This window comes from Typha angustifolia, chromosome 15, assembly GCF_048772165.1.
Source record: "Typha angustifolia cultivar Huaian chromosome 15, ASM4877216v1, whole genome shotgun sequence".
NCBI lineage: Eukaryota > Viridiplantae > Streptophyta > Magnoliopsida > Poales > Typhaceae > Typha > Typha angustifolia.
Genome location: NC_133253.1, coordinates 19581222 through 19605163, shown reverse-complemented (window position 1 = coordinate 19605163; position 23942 = coordinate 19581222). Strand labels below are relative to the sequence as shown.

Genomic DNA, 23942 nt, shown 5'->3' with positions numbered 1-23942 from the left:
AGACCTCAGCAACCCAACATCAAACATAAAATTTATTACAAATTGCCAAAAGGAAAAAAAAAAAAACCCTAATCCTCCAAAGTTGTGATTTTTCGGCCAATACACCAATAGAAGTGATCATTGGGCCGATTAGAACCAATTTGGTTTTAACAAGCTAAGCCTGGCCCGAGCTCGATTTGAGTTGCTCCGATTGTAATGAGCGGCATGAGCGAAGCTTTTCCTCGCCAGGCCAGGCCCAAAAGCCCGACTCACTAAGTCTATTCGTGGCCCAACCCATTATGCATGTAATTTTTTATTATTTTTTAGTCACATATTTAGTAAATTAGATATCAATTTATAAGTATAATACTACGAAAGAAAACTAAAATATCTTTATAAAAGCCTATTATGCTCGGTCGGATATAATTTAAAATTTTGCTCATTACCCCCTTACTTAAGCTCTGTATGGCTAGTAGAGGATAACATGCTATAGTAATCTAGTCCGGCCCAGTCTTGCACTACCGATCACCTCTACTCTTAACCAATCGATATAATGTACGGTCGTGATTTTTGAAACCCCGTCGAGGCTTCTAGTTCGTTTTGGTTGGGTCTGGCAAATAAATCAGTCGGTGGCGGTGGCGGCTCTTCCTCCCCATCGCTCTCTCTTCCTCCTGCCGTCGTGGAAGCGAGCTCCTAGGAGGTCATCTTCCTCTAATTTCGACGATGATATGATTCTTCTTAAGCGCTACTTAGGGTTTTGATTTCAGTTTTACTTTATGCGGATTCCTTGTTGTTTACAGGTTATTGTGGTGTGAATCATGTTCCCGCGAATCGCGCGGCTCGGAGTTCGGATCGTGAAGGAGGCGACAGTAGGCAAGTGAATTTATGTTTGAGTTGTTGTCTCCTTCTTTGATTTGTAGAGTAATGAATTAGACACTCGCATTTACTTGTCATAAGAAGATTTTGTTTTATTTTTCTGCAAAGCGATCGCCTCTATAAGCTTTCTCAAACCATCTTGCCTACATATACGTGCGATATTAGTGTATTGTTTGTTTTAGCACCATTCCACTTGGAACTGCTATTACCTACTAGAGAATTTTTCTTTCACTTTTTTAAATCTATCTGTTTTTTGCATTAGTTGATTCTATAATGAATGGGGAGAATTAACTTTAGAACATTTGGATAAACCATCTCGATGACCATACATATCTTGTATTCATTGTATATCCCTTAATGGTTTGATTTAGCAAAGAAAATGTCGACGTGTTTTTCCTAATAAAAAAAAAAGGCTTTGGCATGTATTGGTAAGGTTGCCATCATTGCCTTTTATTCATTGAATTACTCTTTCTAGTCATTGTGAAGTTCATGCTTTTGAGACACGGTTGCTATTATTTGCAGGTCAACATTCTTTAGCTAGACGAGATTACAAGAGAGCAAATCTCAGACACTATTTGAACCCTGTGGTCAGCTCTCTGTTACTAACAATCACCCATCCACTTCATTTATTACAAAATTTTGTTCAGTATTACATACTTTTCAGATGAAAATATTGTTTGCTAACGATCCTTCCTTTGAGCCCGGTTTCATTTATTTGTGTCTATTGTTACCCCGAGCCTCCTTTTGGGAGGGTTCATTACTATTCTTTTGTGACCTTTATAAACGGTTTCTCATTTGAACTTGTCTGGATTCTTGAGGATCTTCATACATATCAAAACATAATAGGGACTGTTTTCGTGAGATCTTGTGCTAAAATTGGTTGAACCATGGCATTCAGTGATATGTGGCATGTGTTTGCAGAGGAATATTCTCTTCTCCACCACTTCAAATGATGGAGCGCATGATGAAGGCAGCAGAGAAAAAGACAAGTAAGATTGTTCTTGATTTTACACTGACTATAATTTCAGGATTTGCACACAATATGATTAATTTTCTGAAAATTTGCAGGATTTCTGTGACGTTTGTCGACAAGGACGGAGATGAGAAGCACATCAAAGTTCCTATTGGAATGTCGATGTTAGAAGCTGCTCATGAGAATGACATAGAACTAGAAGGTTCTTATCTTGTTTTTCATATGGCATGGCTGGTTGTCAGTAGTTACTAATTTACAACTACCTTGAGAAAAATCTATCCTACAAGATCTGCTCTTGCTGTCAGATGCTGCACCAGTATGCTGTTTAGGTTTATATGAATCTTGAGATTTAATGATTTGTTGTGTGCACTACCATGTAATTTCTGTTACCTAAATAATCTTTCTCCTCTTTTTGTTATTGTAATTGCAGGAGCATGTGAGGGCTCACTTGCTTGTTCTACATGCCATGTGATTGTGATGGTATGAACTTGACAACTCTCTTGACGTATCTTGTAATAATTACTAGTTATAACCTTACAGCATTGCATGACGAGCAGTTCTCCTTTTAGGATGTAAAGTACTACAACAAATTGGAAGATCCCACTGATGAAGAGAATGATATGCTGGACCTTGCATTCGGGCTAACTGAAACGTATTTCTCTTCATCCATAAACTCAGAAGTATTCTCATACTGTTTAAATTTAACTTGGAACCTTTGTAGGTCTCGTCTTGGTTGCCAAGTAATTGCAAGCCCTGAGCTTGATGGCGTACGCTTGGCATTACCATCAGCCACGAGGAACTTTGCTGTTGATGGGTATGTACCGAAACCACATTGAGTATGGCGGCACAATTTCTGGGGATAAAGATACTTCCTGACTCGGTTTTGTAGTATTCGATATGAAGATTTGTTTTTTTTTTCTCAGTGCCCCTTTTTTTAAAATCCTTACCATGAAAATTACCGTCATTGTTGTATAACAGGATAAGGCTTGTTAAATAATCACATTGAGTAATTTATTGAGATATCCAAACACATTTGGGAAGGGAAATAGAACTTTCTCATCACTCAGTCTTCACTTTAATAATGCATGAGGGTTAAATTTTTTTTTCTCTATATAATTGTTTAGGTCATTGTTATCCCCTATTTGTGGGGCTGAATTTTTTTTTTTCAGATTTCAAATATATCCTTTGCCTGTTCACTTTGGTAATTCAGTAATATGATGTTTGTGCAGCAAATCTTATGAGAGTGGAACATAGTAGCCAATAAGCTGTTCTGTCTGACTAATGTGAATTCACGAGGATATCCAATATCATCCATTAGTCAGGCAGTAATATTTCCAAAGTTCGAATTCTACTTCTGTATGATATTGGACTATTAACAGGAATAGCATATTTGATTATTTTCAAATCTTATTTACCATCATGCAACCATTTTAGCCAATTGACCTGTGACATCATTGATTTATGAGAAAGATATTCTGTTTTACATTAGCTGTTGTTTTATTTGGATTTAGCTAAATAAAATAAGACCTTTTCAGTATACTAGTCAAAATTGCACTGAAACTTTGTAGTTGTAATTCTGAGGTCTCCTAGTTTTTTTTTCTTCTGCTCTGAGGCTTGTTTGGACTATGCTGACTTTTGTGCAATAAAGCTTCTTCAGGTCTCCTTGATTGGAAACTGTTAGGATCTTTGTTTTGTTTCTTTCAAAAATTAAACCCACCTGCTAAAGGATGTATATGTATAATAACTGATCAGGTAGTCTATATTCTGAGCTCATCCAATATATATACTGCTTTGTTTCCTTGAAGTACAGATGATACCTAATAAACTAATTAGTTAATTGATGAGCAATTACTTTGTCAAATTGAAGAATCCCATTGCTGAGGAATAAGTTGAATCAAGATGTGGGGGTGGGGTTGGTTTATCAAGTCGATAAATGATGATATGGTTGAATAAGACAACCTTATAGCTTTTATAGGGTCCTTTTAGGCCTGATTTCTCTTTGGTTGGGACTTTGGTACCACTTTCTAGAGGGTTGATCATTGATGATAGGTTGAGAGCTGGTTTGGAAAAAATTTCATTCTTTTGAAGCCTTCTCATATTTTGATTGTGGTCTAGTGGAACCATATCTTTGTGAAAAAAGCTTGCATCATGAGGAATTTTTATGGACAGCCACCCTTAGTTCCATCAGATAATTCACACTCTCAAGAGTGCAATCTGTCGTGATTCACATGCTTAAGGATTGCGTTTTATTACATCACTTTGCTATTGAGTTGCTTTAAGACATGTTTTAGCTCCGTGAGGGTCTTTCTTTTAATGGTATCAGTTAATTAAAGTAAAAAAAGTATGCTGATTTAGAAGAATATGTAGGGCATCTGAGACAGATGATAGGAAGTTATGTACGAAAGCAGTTTAGATGGCATGAAGGCACAACTGTTATGGTTTGTGATGGTACATATATAGTCCATATGTTGCAGTATCTGGCTATGCTGCAGAAAACATCAAAGAAGCTTGCAGTAGGACGCCAAATTTAAGGTGCCAAAGACTATGCAAGTGACTGATCATACAGCAGGTCAGAGTGTATTTTATTGATCTGCAGTTCAGTGTGATGGCTGATCAGCTTTTTAATTGATGTGAATGTAAGAACTTTTAGATTCCTACATATGATGGAGATATTGCAATTATATTTCATCTGTTTTTTTTTCTATCTCACAAGCCAAATTTCTTCTTTTCTTTCTAAGCATAAATTGCATGATTGGCATGTCATTTGTGTTCTACACTAGTATAATCATTGTTAAGGTATGCCTCTGAATCAGTAACTCGTGGCATACAACTTTTGACAAATTTAACACATACAAAGACAATTTTTAACTGGAAGCTTGCAAACCTGAATCCTGATTTCACATTAATAAACCTTCACTCTATTAAAAGTTGCATGGTTAGTATAACAGTTGAGTAGACGATCTGAAGTCTTCTTGAGTGATAGGATGTCATACAGGAAGAGGGCCATGAAGGTGCGAAAGTAAAATGTTGCTTTCCTAATAACTTACTTGATTACAAAGAAGAACCTTTACAAAATGGGCATTGCCTTTGGTTCGATTATCACGAGTCATTTAGAATCACATATGATATACCATGATGTGCAAGCTTGATTTTCTTTTAATTGAAGATTTATTGCTGCTCCACTAGAACTCTGTGGCTTTGGTTTTTTAGACTGTTGTTTTCTTTATGATTGTCTGCTACTTATACATGCAGCAAGTGCTTTTCTAGGTAGTGACATGAAAAGCTTCACCTACCAGCAGTAGTCATTTTAAAGACTTAACTTTCAGTGCCATTGCATGGCCTCTTCTTTTTTATAATTTCTTTTTTCTTGAGAACTAAGTTTCGGAGAGAAAAAAAAATAATGTTGACCAATGTTTGTTTGTGAGTAAAATCATGTTGATTGATGTTCACTGCATTCCAATCCTCTTAGGGGTGGTTTAATTGTGCTGTATAATATTGTGTGCAAGGAAATATGATTGATATTTATCTGGTCTAATATGAAGATTGGATTTAGGATATTACACAGTAATATGCTGAGGATTTCCATTTATACTTAGATGAGGCTTCAGATGTTGGACAGGGTACCTTTCCAGTATGATTCTTGGTGGTCTGTTGGCTGTTGGTTTTGTTTTACTTGACTAAGAAACTATCTATCTTGTTATGTCTTCCTTATTCAAACATTTTTTAGTTTTTGCAATTGGGGATCTGTTGTTTTGGAAATAAGAATGATCGTCAAAGACGTCTCGCACAGTGTGAAAACACTAGAGATTTGAAATCATTAAGGATTGATTCGTAAACTATTCATGTCGTGATTCTTTTCATCTTTTTTTTAATATTAGAAAGTGTTATGTATTCTTTATATTCTTTGCTAGATTTTATTTTTTGGGGTGCTATGTTGGGTCGAAATAAAAACCTTTTTCACATTCTTGATTGTTCTTACTTTAGAATGGAAAACAATTTAGATGTTTAGAACGATGTAGAAGTATATTCAGAGGAAATTAAGAAGGGCACTGAAAGCAACTGCCCACCCGGAAAATAACCTTCCTCTTTCAGTTTTACCACTTAAATTCTTTCATAAATGGGTGATTCATTTGTACTGCTCTTTCTTGTGGGACATTTTATTTCCTTGCATTTTAGTCCTCACTGGGGATTGTATCCATCTGATTTACTGTACTGCCTGCTACATCTACTTGTGCTTAATTAAGATATTTAGGTTGTATGAGAATACTTTTGGTTAGGTGATTTGTCTGAAATTTTCTTTTCAATAGCAGTGAGAAAGATATGGGATCTGGAATTACTTGCAAAAGCTGAGATGGTTGCAGTTTTCTTTGATTTGGACTTACGACCAATATGACTCTTCTGAGTCTTTATGCAGTGGCAAGTTAATTATTTACTTGGTACGATCAAAGCAAATTTGGGAACGATTTCAGGAAATTCTTTACCTCCATTCTAGAAGAACAGTGCTATTATTTTGAGTCGTACAACTATTACAATATTGTACTTCCAACTGATTTAAGAAGTAGAAAACCTAGGGTTTGATGTGCTTGAAGATTTTGATGGTGATGCTTATCTACTCTCTGAAAGGTACGGGGAAGTTGAGCTAACCTACCAAGAAATTATTTAATAATAATAATAAAACTGTTTCATTATCTTGTTCACTAGAAAAATTCTAAGTTTATATATACCTTCTCCTCATATCATATTTATCGTTATTTATGCAGGTGATATAGCACGTATTGTTGGATGGCCATCAGCATCACCCATAAGGCAGTAAAAAAAAAAGCTAGTACGTATTGGTGTTATATAAATGGGTCTTATTTTTTGATTGATTTCCTCGTGGCATTTTCTTTTCCATCTCGTTGTTGACTGACAAAAAGAGCTCGTGAGGTGCAGCTTTCCGATTGGCCCCTCCAGAGTCATCGACAGAAGTAGGTTGCAATAATCTGTAACCTTACTGGAGTTAGAAAAGCTATCAGAAAACAAAAGCCTACCTCAAAATAATCCCTTTAGTACATGCAACACCAACTCTTTGCAACTACTAGGATGTGCCTCCATTACGTGTGATCCTCGTGTAGTAGTTTGCTCTTTCTTTAGAGGGGAGAATTTGAGGTGGAAGAACGACATTCTACAACTAATTAATCAATGATGATAGGTTCAATGATTCCTTAGACGTCCAACAGAAGAGAGGACGAAATCTTTGATATTTATATTTAGCCTCTTCGAGCGTGGCTATAAAAAAATGGTGGAATTTTTTTTCTTCTAGTTAATGAATTATTGCTGCCGTATCTGATTACCGCTCAATGCAAAAAATATAGGAACTAGGAATCCATGTTCTTCAATTTTATGTGACAAAAAATAAGCTTGATGTATCTTTGGTTATTTATATTACTTCTGTTTTAATTGAAATTTTCAGAGTTTCATAGGTTCAATATGTTCGATTTTGGAGCCAAAACAGAGGCGGCTACGGTCTGATGTAATCTAACTACTGAAACCTAGTGATTTTCTAAATGAACGAATAAATATACTTGCCATCACAACCTAACTCCTTTTTTCTTTTTCTTTTTTTTTTTCCGAATACTGACTAATGAAACATCGATTATCGAGTTGTTGACCTCTCGATCAAGTTAGGTTTTTAATTAGTGGAAAATTATCGAAAGCTATGTATCATTTAGAATTAAGCTTCATACTATAAGCGTGGCAGACGTGCTGGGACGATTTAAAGAAGCAAGCATCTTGCTTCCTCGCTAGTCGCTATTGGAGATTATTGATGGCCGGCCCATTGGTATCTATCTATCTAGAACATAGAAACAATTGAACTAGTATAGTACGCGTAGGTTATTATTTTTATTTTTTAAAAAGGATCATATAAGAGCCTCAATGTTCCCTTATATAAAATCACATAGGCTCTGCTAAACTTATTTAGCTAATAAACTAAATTGTCTAATTTAATATTTTAATTAATATGTCGCTGAATTATTATTGCAAGCTAAACATTTTTTTTTTGGTTTGCTTATGTTCCTAGCTTTATGCCATTATTTCGGGAGACTATACTCTATAACTCAAACTCCTAGCATTTTTTTTATTTTTTATTATTGAGAGGGAGAAAGACCGTAGTCTATCACGTTAGATGAAGCCTTGTTACCTTCCCTATCTAATGACTGGGGTTATCTAAAAAAATAGTTTAAATTGAGGTAGAAGCAACATCTTGTACTTTTCTTATTCATAGTGGTGCAACACTAATTTAACACCATGCGGTTGGTAGAAAAGATTCCATATGAGTTAAGCCATTACGAAGCTCAATATGACCACTAGAGAGGCTACCACGACTTGTAAAATTACCCAGTTGACCTTCTGTTCATTCGATCTTATTTGGACACACATACATAAACATTCTTGTGTCTATCAAGGTGTTAATTTGCATACACCCACCTAAGAAAGATTGAGTTATTTTTTAAAATAGCTCAAGGGCCTACCCTATTCAGCAGCACAAGCATCATCCAAACATCAAACAATGCTATCTATGATCAAGGTTGTATACTACCAATCCAGATTTGAAGCCCCTGTCCAATTAGTTAAGAATCATATCAAACAGCTGGGTTGATGAGGGACCACTGAGTTAATATTATATCATGCTCAACTAAGCATACAATTTCTCCAACCACCCTAGATAAAGAGTTATTGCATATAATTTTCTACATGTAATCCAAACTCTCAGGAAAGAGTTTTACACAGGACAGACAAAAGTTTGTGCAACCACCCACTTACCTCTCCGTAAGTGACAACTAAAATGGTAACTTATAGAAGAATCCAGGTGGGTTCTTAGAGAGGGATGATTATACCATAGGTGTGGATCATTAGATTATCAAGATCATTGCTACCTCCAAAAACAACTACTCATACTAAGCAAAGGAGAGCAGGGAGTGCAACAAATGGAGAGTACTAGACTAGCAAATTGACTACGCTATATTACATACAAACTCCGAATGGACTAATCTAGCAAATTAAATTACGATTATTTTGAACAGACCAAACGAAAAATATTCGGTTAATCCTTCTTAGTCTCCATTTGTTGCATATCAGATCAACTAACAGGTATCCTCCATATACCAATTTCAACCAACTTGAGAGAAAGGTTTAATGCCAAGGGCTTCTTCGTTACGCATCCGAGCAACCCCAACATCTCCGCATAATTTAATGCAAACCCATTAGGAGGCTTCGTTAAAATCCCCAACACGAGCAATCTTTCATATTTGCTCATTTACTCAATTACAAATGAAATTTACGGAGGTTTCTAGAACTTTCTACAATTTTCTAGAAGCTATCCCCCCTCATTTTGTATGATACCAAAGCTTAGAAAATAGGGAAATCGCGTGACTTAACTAACAATATTGCTCACGAAGGCAGCAAGCTACGCAGCACCAAAGACTAATCTAACCCCGACCCTACATATCGGCCTCCTCAAACTCTTCTAAAGTGCGAGGGTTATATCAGTCAATCTGCCAAAAAGTTGGCCACTTTACTTCGTTAATTAACAAGCGAAGTGCTTAATTAATTTTGTCGTAAAATGTAGAAAACTACCACCACTTAGAGTTAACCGACGATTAGCTGCAACTTTCGCTTGTTGTTTTCGTTGCTCGTTACCGTCACTGGCTCCCGCCAACCGGAGGTTGACGCGCATTTATATATGCTCGGCTGCCCCCAGCCCCTGCCCTCCCTCGCCCCGTGAACCGGAAATTTATTTTTCCCCGTCTCTCTCTCTCTCTCTCTCTCTCTCTCTCTCTAATCGCTGCTTTGGTATACACTTTTAGAAGCGTTGATGTTCGACGACACCTGTCTCTCTCAGAAGCGTTGATCTTCGACGAACTGCATGTATATTATCCTCACAGCTTAGAGAGAAATGGATTAAAGCAGTTTAAATGTATTTATATTGTGTACGTATTTTGAGTAAATATTGCTTGCTTTTAATTCCATTTCTTCTCAGGTTTAGTAAAAGGAACCCCAACCACCCTGGTTCGGTGCTCTCTCTGTCGTCGCCTAAGCGTTGAATTTAGTGGCATGGAGTTCGTTTTAAGAAGGTGAGGAGGAAAAGGAAAGGAGAGATAGAAAGACAGAGAGGAAACGAGAGGGAAGGAAGGGAGATTAAGAGACCGCACCTTGTGAGAATGCGGACGACACCGCCGAGGGGGAACGGCGCGCGGAAGACCAGTCACCGACGGATGGCCGATTTCCTCGCCGAGGACCAGGAATCCGACAACGAGTCCTTCACCAACGCCTTCGGCGGAGTCGGTGACGATGGGATGCTGCCAGTGTTCCTCGCCGACCAGAGCGATCTGGTCGAGGTGATGCTCGAGCTCGACGAGGACTCCATGGTGGTGCGGAGCGTCACGCCGACATTCGCCACCATGTATGGCGGAGCGCCGGGGCAGGATTCCGGCGGACGGAGCCTGAGCCGGTCTTCGTCGACGTCGTCGCGGATCAGAAAGAAGTTCGCGTGGCTGAGATCGCCGTCGCCGCGGCGGTTGTCGCCGTCGTCCGGGAGAGAGGAGGCTGCGGCGTCGTCGTCCTCGGCAGTGGCCACCGCAGCCCTAGCGGCGAGAGAGAAGAGGCGGATCCAGGCGAGGTTGAACCGGAGCCGATCCGGAGCGCAGCGGGCGCTCAAGGGGCTACGATTTATAAGCCGGTCGACAGGATCGGTCGAGGCGGCGGAGCTGTGGAGGAGAGTGGAGGAGCGGTTCAACGCCCTCGCGAAGGACGGGATGCTCTCCCGTGACGATTTCGGGGAATGCATAGGTAATAGGTCTCTCTCTCGTGCTTGCTCTTGATCTATTCCGATCCTTTTTAGTTCGTTATTGCAGTCGGGTTACCGCCAGGTGAGGCGTTGAGGTGACATTTGTGAATTTTTGGGGGGTGACAGGTATGGTGGATTCGAAGGAGTTCGCTCTGGGGATATTTGACGCGCTTGCGAGGCGGAGCCGGCAAAATTTGGAGCGGATTACGAAGGAGGAGCTCCACGATTTCTGGCTCCAGATCTCAGATCAGAGCTTCGACGCCCGTCTCCAGATATTTTTCGACATGTAACCTATTCTTATTAAATCTTCATCTCCATTCTAATTCCGAAATTAACGAGAAAAATTAAGAAGATGGATTTATTGGTTTATCGCAGGGTGGATACAAACGTGGACGGGAGGATAACGAGGGAGGAAGTACAGGAGGTGAGTTTAAAACTCCAGCAGAATTCCCTTTTTGGGTCTTGTCTGGCCAACTAAGCCTTGGCAGCTAATACTATTCGCGGGTCCCAATCTGTAATTTTGATCAAAATATATTTGCGGGTGATTGGTTCGATCGCAGTTGATAATTCTTAGCGCTTCGGCGAACAAGCTGTCGAAGCTCAAGGAGCAGGCGGCGGAGTACGCTGCGCTGATCATGGAGGAGCTCGACCCGGAGAATCTCGGCTACATCGAGGTACGTCCCCAACTTCCAATTTCGCCCCTCAACTATCAAAATATTACGACCTGCCATTGTTTCGAAAAGTGGCAGCGGCTGTTGCTGACACGCCGCTTATTTGCTGTTCCAGCTGTGGCAGTTAGAGGCGCTGCTACTCCAGAGGGACGTCTACATGAACTACAGCCGTCCGCTCAGCACCGCCAGCGCCGCCGGATGGAGCCAAAACCTCGCCAATGGCGGAGCGGCAGCCGGGACAGGGGCAGGGGCTGGGGCCGGCGGCAGCAACGCCGCCGAGCCGAAGCGCCCGCGGAGGAGGTGGGGGCCGCGGCGCGCCGCGGCGAAAGTCAGATTAGCGACGCAGGAGAGCTGGCGGCGCACGTGGGTGGTGGCGCTGTGGGCGGCGGCCATGGCGGCGCTGTTCGCCTGGAAGTTCGTCCAGTACCGGCGGCGGGCGGCGTTCCACGTGATGGGCTACTGCCTCCCGACCGCGAAGGGCGCGGCGGAAACTCTTAAGCTCAACATGGCGCTCGTGCTGCTCCCGGTTTGCCGCAACACTCTCACCTGGCTGCGGTCCACGTGGGCCCGCTTCTTCGTACCCTTCGACGACAACATCGCCTTCCATAAGGTATGATGAATCGATCTCTCCTCATGGAAAAACCAATTCTCCTAGTTGTTCAGCTGTCGTACTCCAAGACAGTCTTGGAGGCGCCGAGGCGGCATGCCGTCTTCTTTTAATTAGATGATGTGGTGGTGGTGGGGTGCCTCTACTGGGCCAGGATTTTGTTCTCCGACAGTACAATATTAGTAGTAATTATGTCTTCTAAACGGAGGAGCCTTTGGCTCTTCTTGTCGCCGCAATTTAATTGGCCCTTCGCGTGAGACCCCACACCTCAGTATCAATTCAGTGGAAGTGCATAGTCCCACGAGAAGCTCCAATCTTGCAAGCGGACACGGCAGTGAGTGCTCTTCATGTCTACATGTCTACATGAAACGTATAGACGCTTACTGACCGACACGTGATCAATCATTTGTGGGACCCGCCTTGCGAGCTGTAACGACGACCCTGTTTATGACATAATCCTTGTCGTAGTTGGTGACTCCTGACTAATCTCGGAAGACCACCACTACTTTAATAATTAATAATATTACTACGGTTACCTTACCTTAAGAATGCTCATCTTTGTTATATTATCGTTTTTCCTTCTTAATAGATGATTGCAACGGCGATCGTGGTCGGAATCATGCTCCACGCGGGCAACCATCTCGCGTGCGACTTCCCACGTGTGATCGGGTCGAGCCCGGAGCAGTACGAGCTCGTGGCCCCATACTTCGGCCCGGAGAAGCCCACCTACCTGACCTTCCTCTCGAGCATCGAGGGGGTGACCGGAATCGCCATGGTGATTCTGATGACCATCTCCTTCACACTGGCGACCCACCCGTTCCGGAAGAACGGTGCAAAGCTCCCCTTCCCGCTGAATCGGCTCACCGGCTTCAATGCCTTCTGGTATTCTCACCACCTCCTCGGCCTCGTCTATGCGCTTCTCCTCGTCCACGGTTACTTCTTGTACCTCGTCCACAGGTGGTATCAGAGAACGGTATGTGCTCTAACCCCCCAATTTTTTTTGTTCAAAGAAAAAAGTTTAGTAAGTTTATCGTAACCTTAAGCATTGCTCACTGAACTATAGATTAAGCTTAGAGTCAATGAACATCCCATCACGTTAGATAACGATAGGTCTTATTAGTTGTCGCGTACACATTTCAGATGCTAATATAGTATGTCACAAGTGATCCCCAGTGATATAACAAAACAAAAGATAGGAAAAGAAAATCCCAAGGGATTCTCCGCGCTACCTAATTCATCTTGTTAGCTCCCATGATGGATATTGAAAGTGGAAGACGAGAGGATTTTTTAAGGCCTTATTTTCTTCCCAAAAACCCTTAGAAAAAAGTTGACCTTTTCTTTTAAGCAGAGATTTAAGCCAATCCTGTAGAATCTTAACAAAAGTTGTAGGGCCTGGTAGATTTCCTACTTTACTTTTCGAAGAATCCAGCAATAGTTTATGTTTTATTACTTTTAGTAGATTCTCCTCGCTCCGTAATTATGCTTTTTAGCTCCGGCGATGGACGTTTAATTCAAAAAATCTTCATTACATTACACACATTAAACTTTAGAAAAAAGTTGAATTTTCTTGTAGTGATTTAAGCCAATCCCAGTAGAATATTAATTAAAGTTGTAGGGTCTGGTAGATTTCCTACTTTAAATTTAGGAGAATCCGACAATAGTTTAAGTTGTATTATTAGGTCGTTGTATATCAAATTTGGGACATGTAGCTACGACTGCTCTGTAGTTTATAGGTGTCAATCATTCTTGGCGGTGCGGATTACCACCAAACTAACGTATTTATTGGCGAGAACCCCACTTAATTAAGAGAGGTTCTTCGCACTTTGCACTTCTCACATGGGCGGTTGCCCAAAGCTAATTATTATAGTGACTTCCAGAGCAACCCCCCCCAAAGCCTAGGTCACTATCTAAATTCTAAAGCTGTCGAGGCATCTAAAGAAAAGGTCTAAAGGAGTATTCCATTGATGGCAGACGATGCCTCGTCCCACTATTTTAATATCAACCCATTGTTTCTATGACCTTGCCACTGATTTAGCCGCCAGATGCGGGACTTCAATTACACCTCTAAATTATATTTCTAGGATGTCCTATGCGGGGGGGATAAGAGTATATACTAAATGGGAAGGTGAATTATTAGTAGGCAGTGTAATATATAAAGATGTTAGCTAAGTAGGCGAGAAAGTTTCAACTCTTCTATTCATTGCTGTATACTGGCATTGATGAGTTATTTGAAACAATAACCTATGCAAGTCTGAACTAGAGGAATTTCAACTAGAAATTTTTCTATATTCATATTTTGTTTCATTAATTCAGACCCATAGTTGTTTTTCTTTTCCACCAGACATGGATGTACATCTCTGTTCCATTGCTGCTCTATGTGGGTGAACGAACATTGCGAGCCTTACGCTCCAAGGCTTACTCTGTTAAGATCTTAAAGGTAAATGATTCGCTCCTTACTAAATTGTGTAGTTTTCTATTATTTATGAGACCTACTAGCCTGTCTTATAGTTAACTAAGATTGTAAGCACTTGTTGTGTATCATCATTATACCCTAAAGATACTAACATCTTCCATAATTCATGTTATGCTGTTTGTTTAGTGATTCATCCTAGTTTGCTTTAGATTACAATGATCAATCATTATCTAGAATCAAACCGCAAAGATCATCCTGGGGAACATTTCAAAAACATAGTTAACAGATATATGTCTTTTGCAGTGGAATCATGTTCTTTATTGGTTCACAGGTTAGTCATAAGAGTAAACTAGTAAGCATTATTCTGTTTCCTAAAGGCTCCATTCGTATGTTCCATCCAGCAAAGTGCTTAACAATCTGAACCCTCTACTAGTAGATGTTAATACCTTTGTATTATATACCATTTATGTTTTAGGAACACTATCGTGAAAACTTATCTGAAGTCAAAATACTGAACTCAGAAAGACTAATATTGTTTAAATCATTCAGGTTTCCCTGCTACCAGGAAGTGTCTTGACTCTGACAATGTCTAAGCCCTATGGATTTCGCTATAGAAGTGGGCAATATATCTTCCTTCAGTGTCCCACAATCTCTCCCTTTGAATGGTTTGTGCCTCCACCTCTACTTCTCAGTCTTCCCTTGTTTAAATTGGTCACATATGAAGAGTTCTCCTTCTGTTCCAATTCTTCCATAACAGGCACCCTTTCTCCATCACTTCTGCTCCTGGTGATGAGTACCTCAGTGTTCACATTCGAACCTCTGGAGACTGGACAAAGGAGCTGAAACGTATTTTTGTTGACAACTACTACTCATCAAACTCAATAGGCAGAGCTACATTCAATGAGTTAGGTGCAGTACGACAAAGAAGGTTGGGAAACCACACACTAAATCAAGATCTCTATGGTTCCTTTGTATTTGAAAGACAAAAAAAAAAAAAAAAAAAACACTAAGACTTTAAATTTCGAATACAGCTTGCCAAGATTGCTCGTAGATGGTCCTTATGGTGCCCCCGCTCAAGATTTCCGCAACTATGATGTTTTACTTCTTGTGGGGCTTGGAATTGGAGCAACACCTTTTATAAGCATTCTCAGAGACCTGTTAAACAACATTAAATTAGCAGAAGAATTAATGGTAAAATTTCATGCGTACTATTATTCTTAACATATCCTTTTTATGTTATGAAGCCTTTACTTATTACATTTGTGTGTTTGTCTGAAATTCTTAGGACTTAGCAATGGAAACTAGCAGGTCTGAAGATAGCATGAATAGCTTCAGCTTCTCCACAACAAGTAGCAACAAGAAGAGAGCATATAGGACTACCAATGCCCATTTTTACTGGGTTACTAGAGAACCAGGATCTTTTGAATGGTTCAAAGGAGTTATGAATGAAGTAGCAGAAATGGATAATAAGGTGATCGTTCTGCTTTTCATGTCCCATACTTGTGTGCACATTTCCATGGGAAACAATATTGTTATACTGATAGCTGAATGTTTTTTATGCCTGAAATAGGGTATAATAGAACTACATAATTATTTGACAAGCGTATACGAGGAGCGTGATGCACGAACTACTCTACTCACAATGGTCCAAGCTCTAAATCATGCCAAGCATGGTGTTGACATCGTCTCTGGCACCAGGGTAACATTCTTTCTATGAAAAGATCATTGCTAGGCAGTTTCTTGATATACAAAAACAATAATTCAAACAGAAAAGGGGAAAATGTGAAATTTGTCTATCTCTCATGACTCAAAACGGATGCATCAAAATGAGACTGAATTGCTCTACTTTGCAGTTAAAAGTAGTACTCTGTCTATTTTAGAGTTCATACAATTGCTTTAGAAGTTTGTAGTATGTGTACTACATGCCTGACACTGTTTTTCCATTTCCACTCACCTGATTAAGTTCTTAAGATATCCTAGCTAATTGTGTTCATTAGGCACAGTTATTGACTGTTTAATAGAATGTCTTAGATCTAAAAAATCTAGGGTTCCCACTTCCTACTACTTCATCCCTGAACTTTGAGTAATAACCTTCAAAGAATCTTAATCAAGTTGATTGGGTCATGTACAAGACAGAGAAATGCATAGCGTCATGAGCTCTTGGTCGGCTAAGTAGTATATGTAAATCAGCATATATGGTAGGTTATATCTATGCAACCACAATTGCCCATGTTGATGCAACTTACACCTACTGAATTCATCAATTGGCAGGTGAGGACACATTTTGCAAGACCCAACTGGAAAGAGGTCTTCGCCAGAATAGCTTCCAAGCATCCCAATGGCACAGTAGGTAGTATACTAAACTGGAAACCGAAAACTTCTGTCAACTAAATGCAGAAATTCAAATGATTTCATAATCAGTAATTCATGAACCTTTACTTGAAATCTTCTGATGCATGCAGGAGTATTTTACTGCGGTGCACCAATGTTAGCTAAGGAACTGAAAAGACTATCTCATGAAATGAACCAAAGAACGACGACACGCTTCCACTTCCACAAGGAATACTTCTAATTGTCACAGATTTTGTGTAATTTTTTCAAAGTAACAGAAAGTATAATTGTACATAATATAAAGTAGAGAAGGTGTTAAGCATCTGAGTTAACAAAATGGGGAGGAGCAACAGCCATCTCAAAAGTCAATTTTCTAAGGGTTACACATGTATACATCATAATTATTTACAAATGTTGAACATATACGGGTAACAATATGAATGCACACATTTATTCTCTTCCATCTTTTGCTTGTATTAATCTTCCTTCTTGTATCCATATCATCCTAGCAGACACAGCAAAAGACCCATAATAGAGTCGTCTGCTTACTTCTCTGTTTCATTATTTCAGATAGTATTATATCTCAGGGAGTCTCGTTCTCCTAAACTTTTTCTATTAGGCGTTTAGTATATTTTAAAGCTTTACAGAAACAAGTGAGATGAGAATTTATCAGGATGAGAGTAATCCTGCTCAGTTTGGAATTGCAAGGACAGAGGTAATCTTGGCATGATATAAGGACAGCAGACAATGGGGGTGTTCTTATCAACTAAAAGTTGCAAGCAATCAATGGCTGCAAAGTTTGATTGTTAATCTTCCTTATAATTATCAACTTTCTTAAAATTTCTTATCCTTATTATGAAAATAGATGTCATTAACAAACATGAGTATGCGATTGTCATCAAAAGTTATAATCTAAAATACAGCAATGAATTTATGGTACTAAACAACTGTTAGAATAATAGCATTTATAATTAATATTTCCATGAGATCAATGGTGGGGTGGATTGCACATGAGAAGACAATAATAAAATAAAATAAAATTTCTCCATGTTCATGTCACGTGAGTACCTTTTGGTTTTGTATGATATATTATTCTTATTAATTTTTTATTTTTCTGCCGTAATTTGGTATTATATGTCTCCTCTCACTCTCTCCCACTTGGCAATGGCTACCGCCAGGTGCTCTTAAGAGTCACCAAAGCTCGCAGCTTTCCAAGTGAGACCAATGCCAACTTCCTATTTCTTTATTGGTTTTTGCTCTCCTCCCAGAACCCACCTCCTCTTGTGATCCCTCTTCGACCCTGCTCCTCTTCGAGAATCCCAAATCCCTTCGTGGGCTCTTCTCCTCTCGAGAAGCCCTTCAAAACTCCATCTCGCGCTTTAGCCCCTCGTGGCTTCTGAGCACTACTTCTTGCTCTCCTCTGCCTCTCAATGGCGAGCTATTCCATGGCCTCCTCGCTCTGTACGTGGCTCGTGGCGTCGTGCGTATCGACTCCGTGCGATAAGGATACTTTCTTGATGGCGCCGACGAGGAAGTGTAGGAGGAGGAGGAGGAGGGAGGCGGTCGGGAAAGCGAGCTCGTGTTTGGCATTTGAACCCTGTGCGGAGTTTTACAACTCGAGAAGTGGATCGATGTTCTTTGGGGAGAATGGCTTCTCCCTCTTTGGACCATTAAAAGCAGAGGCTACTCGAAGGCAACATCGGAGGGTTGCACGCGGTGCTACCGTCTCAGGTAACAAGTTTACTTTTTGTTTATTTGTTTGTTTTTCCTTATATGGTTTTTCCTATCACAAATGTTTGTTGCAAGTATGATTCTGTTCTTTAGCTAAGATTAGTTCATATGTGGAAATATATTTCAATAGATCCAGCTTACATATCTGGCATAATTTTATATGTAGTTTCTGTGATTTGAAATATTAAATAGGAGTTGGGGCCTAGCGGATTAACTTGTGGCAGTGATGCTGAAATGGTTATCAGATTCAATTAGGACCAATAACTCTCTGTGCCTTATCTCCTGGAAGGGTGAAAACATAGAAGAGATCTTTATTAATTGCTTGATACTTCGAATCTTGGGTTATTATATGGTCCATGAACTTATATCTAGATGGAAGAGTAATAGAGTATTCATTTTCAGTTAACTTGCTTTTGACCAGAAATGTCAAAAGAAACTAATTTGCTGCTCTGTTAAAACATGCTAAATTTCTTGAAGAAATGGTGGGTGTCCGTTATGGACTTCGGAGATATCCAAAAACTTAAAGTGAACCATATTGGATTTTCATGGCCCAGATTCCATGATATTGTCCGAACTTTGATGATAAAACTGCCACTACAGTACATTCAATTGAAACTTCTTGGTCTTGGATACTGGCTGAGGAGACCTTTAAGTTTGTGGTAGCAGGAGTAAGGTTTATTTCCTTTTCATGATGCAGGTAAAACTATGGCAGTAGCTATACAACCTGCGGTGGTGGTTGCAGAGAAAAATAAATCCTATACGAAACAGAGGAGGGTTGTTGTGACAGGGATGGGTGTTGTGACTCCACTTGGAGATGATCCTGATACTTTATACAGTAATCTTCTTGATGGTGTCAGCGGCATAAGTCAAATAGAGACATTCGACTGTTCCAACTTTCCAACGGTGAGATTGATCATTTCATATTACACTTGGTTCCTTTGTTTGATAATGAAATTTAAACAAATTCTACATCATTGTTCATACAACGGTTTGAAGCTTTAGCAACTGTGACTTTTGGTGGACTGAGGGATGTTTGACCTCTCTTCCAGTTACTGATGCAGACATTGTTCTCCAGAGAATAGCAGGGGAAATTAAATCTTTCTCAACAGATGGATGGATAGCTCCAAAACTAGCTAAGAGGATGGACAAGTTCATGCTTTACTTACTTATTGCTGGTAAAAAGGCGTTAGCCAATGGTGGAGTTACAGAAGATGTCATGAGTCAGTTGGACAAGGAGAAATGTGGAGTGCTAATAGGCTCTGCAATGGGTGGAATGAAGGTAGATATTTGCACTTTATTTGACTATATATAGCTAACAGATGAAAAAGTCCAGAAGAAGCTGACAACTTTCCTTATGGAATTGAAACATCTTTCATATAGTTTTTATCAGTGCATATGGACTTGAAGAAATTGATATATTCCATCATCTGCAAATAAAAGTTCCATGAAATACTAACCAACCTCAATAAAATTTGTGCATCTGTGAGCAGGTATTCAATGATGCAATTGAAGCTTTAAGGGTTTCATACAAGAAAATGAACCCTTTTTGTGTACCATTTGCAACGACAAATATGGGTTCTGCTATGCTTGCGATGGATCTGGTAGTCTAAATTTACTGTCACAGACATGTATAAGACCTGTAAAATTTTCAGGAATAGTTGCGATGAGGTTCTTATGCAACTTTCTGTGACTACAGGGTTGGATGGGTCCTAATTATTCAATTTCAACTGCTTGTGCTACCAGCAATTTTTGTATATTGAATGCCACAAACCACATAATAAGAGGTGAAGCAGTAAGTTACTTCTGTACCTTGGCTTCCCTTAAAAGAGTTTGATTTGTGGCTGTTTATCTGAATGTTTAGCCTTTTCTGATTCTAAAGCTATGTACTGCAGGATATGATGCTTTGTGGTGGCTCTGATGCTGCAATTATACCTATAGGTTGGCATTTGCTTTAGTTTATTATAAGCATTCTACCTTTTGAACTTCTTGATAAATGACATTATCCCCAAAACTTACAGGATTAGGGGGTTTTGTGGCATGCAGAGCACTATCACAAAGAAATAGTGATCCAATTAAAGCTTCACGGCCTTGGGATATTGTAAGCATCATTTATGATATTCATTTACTTCAATATTAAGCCCCCAAGCAACAATTACTAGGTAGTATTGTCCTAATTTGCAGCCAGACTATTGATGTAGCAGTGCTTTAACATTTCAGATGTATTGGTAAGAGAATGGGGATACTGAATTATCTGTATACTTACCTGTTCAAATATTTTCAGCCTTGGTTTATGTTACATTAGAACTTGAACCAGCGAGTTCTACATATTTGTTTCATATAAAAATGTCGAGGAAACACACAGGAAAAGAATGGAACTCCATAGTTATCTTATTAATTTGAATTCTTTAACACAATACGCTGATCATTACTTAAAAATTCTCAACTCGTTAATTGATATTTGTCAGTTCATAACTTCCAGTTCAAACCTGTGTAACATGCCAACGCTATATAACTTTTTCATATCTGAAGCAATTCTGAGGATACCTGCCATCTTTCAACTGCATATAATTGACTGGGAAGTTAATATAAGGTTCTTATTCTCCTCGCATTGTCCTATCTTTTTCCTTTCTCTTTATTTTTTTTTTCTAAATGATTACATTTCTCTTGGCAATTTATATATCCCTTTTACTACATAGCCTGCATAGACAGTACCTTAATCCATTGATGTTCATGCCAATCAATGTCTAACAGGATCGAGATGGATTTGTAATGGGAGAAGGGGCCGGTGTGCTTTTGTTAGAAGAGCTAGAGCATGCTAAGGTTGAATTACGTGCAATTTTTTTATGGATGAAGAATATGGAGAAGGTTATAAAATTTATATTTTTTTAATTTGAGTCTCATTTTCTTTACTGTTCCTTTCTGTTTGCAGCAAAGAAGAGCAGATATTTATGCTGAGTTTCTTGGTGGAAGCTTTACCTGTGATGCATACCACTTGACTGAGCCTCATCCAGAGGGTACACGTGCAATTCGTTGTCTTTCTTTTTCCATTTTATATACTCGTTGTTGAATAAAACTTCTATTTGATATTTTCGAAAAGGCACTGGCATTTCCCTTTGCATTGAGAAGGCTTTGTCACAATCTGGGGTGGCTAAAGAAGATGTCAACTATGTTAATGCTCATGCAACATCGACACCTTCCGGCGATCTGAAGGAATATCAAGCTCTTCTACGTTGTTTTGGTGATAATCACCAGGTATGGTCGTTTGTTGGACAAGAATTTTTATCGGATTTGGTTTCTGACAAATTTTTTTACAGCTAAGAGTGAACTCCACAAAATCAATGATTGGACATCTACTAGGTGCAGCAGGTGCAGTGGAAGCCGTTGCTACAATTCAGGTAAAAATTTTGAACTCTTCTATTGTGGTTAGCAAAAATCTGTAGCTTAACCTAGTTAGAGGCTGTATCACCAAAAGGGCATTATTATTTTTTTGTTGCGAAGAACATATCAAATCTTTCATCACTAATATCATGAAAAAACCTTAAGAGGAGTCGAAAGATGAATCAAGTCAAACGAAGGCTCTTCTGACATGTGAAACTTATGATTTTGAAGTGCCTGGAGAAAAGCGTGATTAGAGCTTCAGTTTAATCAATTGCTCGAAGAATTTGCTCATGGAGTTGAATTTAAGAGTGTAAGACTAGCAGAGGCATACAACGTAGTGCATATAAAAGTGTATATATATAGCTGATTACAGAAAAGGCATCATAGCCTAATGCCTGCTTCAAAATAATTGCAGCATAAAGGCTTTCTTGTTCATAGAAAAGCATAAATAGTTGGCAATTTTTGGATTCTAATTAAGATGCCCTCTTGCATAGATGTCTTTCTGTGCTTATTTTCTGAGCCTTGATCTTAATGTAGGCAATTCGATCAGGGTGGGTCCATCCAAATCTCAACCTTGAAAACCCGGAGAAGAATGTGGTACGTATTGCTTTTCTTTCCTCTCAAGATCAAGTGGTGTTCTTGCAGATTTTCACATAAAAATCTCATGACAAGTACTATTATTGGATTCACTATCATCCATACCTTTAATGAAAATTAAAAGTGATAACTCATCACCCCCGGTTTTCGCACATTTGACTCTACTGACCAGACCAAACATTTGGATTCAGGATATGAATATTTTAGTGGGCGCGAGAAAGGAAAGATTGGACGTGAAGGTGGCACTATCTAATTCATTTGGCTTTGGTGGCCACAACTCATCCATTTTATTTGCACCTTACAAGTAGTTAGCAGATGAGCTTCAGAGGAGTGTCAAATGGTTCCTTCTTCCTTCACTTGTTCCGTTGTTCTGGCTAATTATTGGGGATCTTCAGCCAACTTTATCTGCTTGATGCACATCCATCACCCAATTATTCTGGGAGGATTCTTCGTATGCTTGTTTCCCAATATATGGCAGCAAATGAGGTGGTGTTCCTGAACTCCAGGGAGAAACTTACAAGAAAATATTCTTTCAGTCAGCCAGAGGAAAACTGATTTAATGACCATATGCCAGCTAGTGATTTATTGAATTTGCCACTACTAAAAGTGACTGAATGCAATGAAGTGAACTTATATTTCATTGTATGCTTGTTTGATGCTTCAAAAGTGTTCTTATTTCATTGTTGCTTTTAACCACCATGGAAGGATGAGATGAATCTTTAAGATGGGTGGCCAGAAGAAACAGGATGTGTGGGTTGTGGAGTCCCAGTCTGAGTCTGTGATCAGTACACTCATTCACAGCTATCGTTATCACAGAGTGCAATGAGAGAGTAGCCCCCATCCTTCTGTAAACATTTGAACATAAATCTATAAAAAATAGTTTGTCTCTACGTATATGAACTTGCGGCTAGTCTTTAATAACATGTTCAGATGTCAAATCAGGCAAATAAAAGGAACAGCTGGCTTCACCAAGCAATCGATCAGTGGCGATACTAACGAGGAAAAGACTATATCCACGTGTTAACTGCTCATATTAATAATAAATAATAATAATAATAATATCTCAAAAAAAGAAAAAGAAGAAGTTTTAATAATTAAAGGTAGTTTAACCCAGACTGATATTAAATATTATTTTTCCACCCAGCTTGGAAATGCTATAATGTAGAGTAATATGATATCATAGTAGTATGCGTCACGTTAAATTGAGTCCATAAATTCTTTGGGGATGCTTCAATGCATTTGGCCCACTTATTACCTCCAATTCTTTTTCTTTTTATTATTATTATTTGAGGAGAAGCCCGCAGAACCTTATAGAAGAAGAGTCATTGAGAACTATATATTGTACTCGGACGCTATTGGACTCAACCACTTGCATTTTGTGGGCCATCGAAACAGCTATCTCCAATTAAAGCCCTCCTCCATTTATAGTCCTTTGAGACTAGCAATTTCTGGGCACTACCCTAACTCCGTATGCCCATTTATTTTATAAGGCAAAATTACAGACTATATTCTAAATTTTAAGAATATCAGACTGGTTGGTTCTTCTCTTTCTGTTAAAT

The 23942-nt window shown here is 39.2% G+C and overlaps 3 protein-coding genes across 8 annotated transcripts; all 3 read left to right on the top strand.

The window, feature by feature from the left end:
- The first annotated feature begins 479 nt into the window (after positions 1-479).
- Positions 480-7162, top strand: LOC140779588 (uncharacterized). 5 transcript variants are annotated; one of them, XR_012107369.1, is made up of 10 exons: positions 480-679; positions 780-852; positions 1378-1442; positions 1777-1844; positions 1924-2030; positions 2259-2308; positions 2398-2480; positions 2550-2642; positions 6136-6451; positions 6589-7162. XR_012107369.1 is itself a non-coding variant. In XM_073124723.1 (9 exons), exons 2-9 carry the CDS (start codon positions 798-800, stop codon positions 4239-4241), a joined length of 567 nt encoding a protein of 188 aa, XP_072980824.1. In that variant the 5' UTR covers positions 480-679; positions 780-797; the 3' UTR covers positions 4242-6129. The 5 variants fall into 5 exon arrangements, 3 of the variants coding, with proteins under 3 accessions (XP_072980824.1, XP_072980825.1, XP_072980826.1); XR_012107370.1 differs by having other exon boundaries at positions 6139-6451; positions 6589-7161; XM_073124723.1 differs by lacking the exons at positions 6136-6451; positions 6589-7162 and adding an exon at positions 4196-6129.
- Positions 7163-9579: 2417 nt separating this feature from the next.
- LOC140779764 (respiratory burst oxidase homolog protein E-like) lies at positions 9580-17140 on the top strand. 2 transcript variants are annotated; one of them, XM_073125015.1, is made up of 15 exons: positions 9580-9736; positions 9849-10657; positions 10782-10941; positions 11031-11079; positions 11216-11329; positions 11442-11936; positions 12523-12906; positions 14275-14370; positions 14896-15011; positions 15104-15274; positions 15378-15537; positions 15632-15817; positions 15917-16045; positions 16618-16696; positions 16809-17140. In XM_073125015.1, exons 2-15 carry the CDS (start codon positions 10030-10032, stop codon positions 16916-16918), a joined length of 2877 nt encoding a protein of 958 aa, XP_072981116.1. In that variant the 5' UTR covers positions 9580-9736; positions 9849-10029; the 3' UTR covers positions 16919-17140. The 2 variants fall into 2 exon arrangements, with proteins under 2 accessions (XP_072981116.1, XP_072981117.1); XM_073125016.1 differs by lacking the exon at positions 9580-9736 and having other exon boundaries at positions 9791-10657.
- A 706-nt stretch (positions 17141-17846) lies between these two features.
- Positions 17847-23264, top strand: LOC140778336 (3-oxoacyl-[acyl-carrier-protein] synthase II, chloroplastic-like). The gene is made up of 13 exons (XM_073122997.1): positions 17847-18408; positions 19106-19311; positions 19484-19687; positions 19899-20009; positions 20105-20200; positions 20301-20346; positions 20427-20506; positions 21160-21228; positions 21338-21422; positions 21506-21660; positions 21723-21803; positions 22324-22383; positions 22575-23264. Exons 1-13 carry the CDS (start codon positions 18108-18110, stop codon positions 22689-22691), a joined length of 1611 nt encoding a protein of 536 aa, XP_072979098.1. The 5' UTR covers positions 17847-18107; the 3' UTR covers positions 22692-23264.
- The last annotated feature ends 678 nt before the right edge of the window (positions 23265-23942 follow it).

Bases quoted from the DNA above. Each gene is read 5' to 3' on its own strand.
- LOC140778336 (XM_073122997.1), top strand. From the start codon at position 18,108: ATGGCGAGCTATTCCATGGCCTCCTCGCTCTGTACGTGGCTCGTGGCG. The intron at 18,409-19,105 runs GTAACAAGTTTA...TTCATGATGCAG, and splicing joins ACGCGGTGCTACCGTCTCAG to GTAAAACTATGGCAGTAGCT. The intron at 20,347-20,426 runs GTTGGCATTTGC...CAAAACTTACAG, and splicing joins TGCTGCAATTATACCTATAG to GATTAGGGGGTTTTGTGGCA.
- LOC140779588 (XM_073124723.1), top strand. From the start codon at position 798: ATGTTCCCGCGAATCGCGCGGCTCGGAGTTCGGATCGTGAAGGAGGCG. The intron at 853-1,377 runs GCAAGTGAATTT...TATTATTTGCAG, and splicing joins CGTGAAGGAGGCGACAGTAG to GTCAACATTCTTTAGCTAGA. The intron at 2,031-2,258 runs GTTCTTATCTTG...TTGTAATTGCAG, and splicing joins GAATGACATAGAACTAGAAG to GAGCATGTGAGGGCTCACTT.
- LOC140779764 (XM_073125015.1), top strand. From the start codon at position 10,030: ATGCGGACGACACCGCCGAGGGGGAACGGCGCGCGGAAGACCAGTCAC. The intron at 11,080-11,215 runs GTGAGTTTAAAA...GTTCGATCGCAG, and splicing joins CGAGGGAGGAAGTACAGGAG to TTGATAATTCTTAGCGCTTC. The intron at 16,697-16,808 runs GTAGTATACTAA...TGATGCATGCAG, and splicing joins GCATCCCAATGGCACAGTAG to GAGTATTTTACTGCGGTGCA.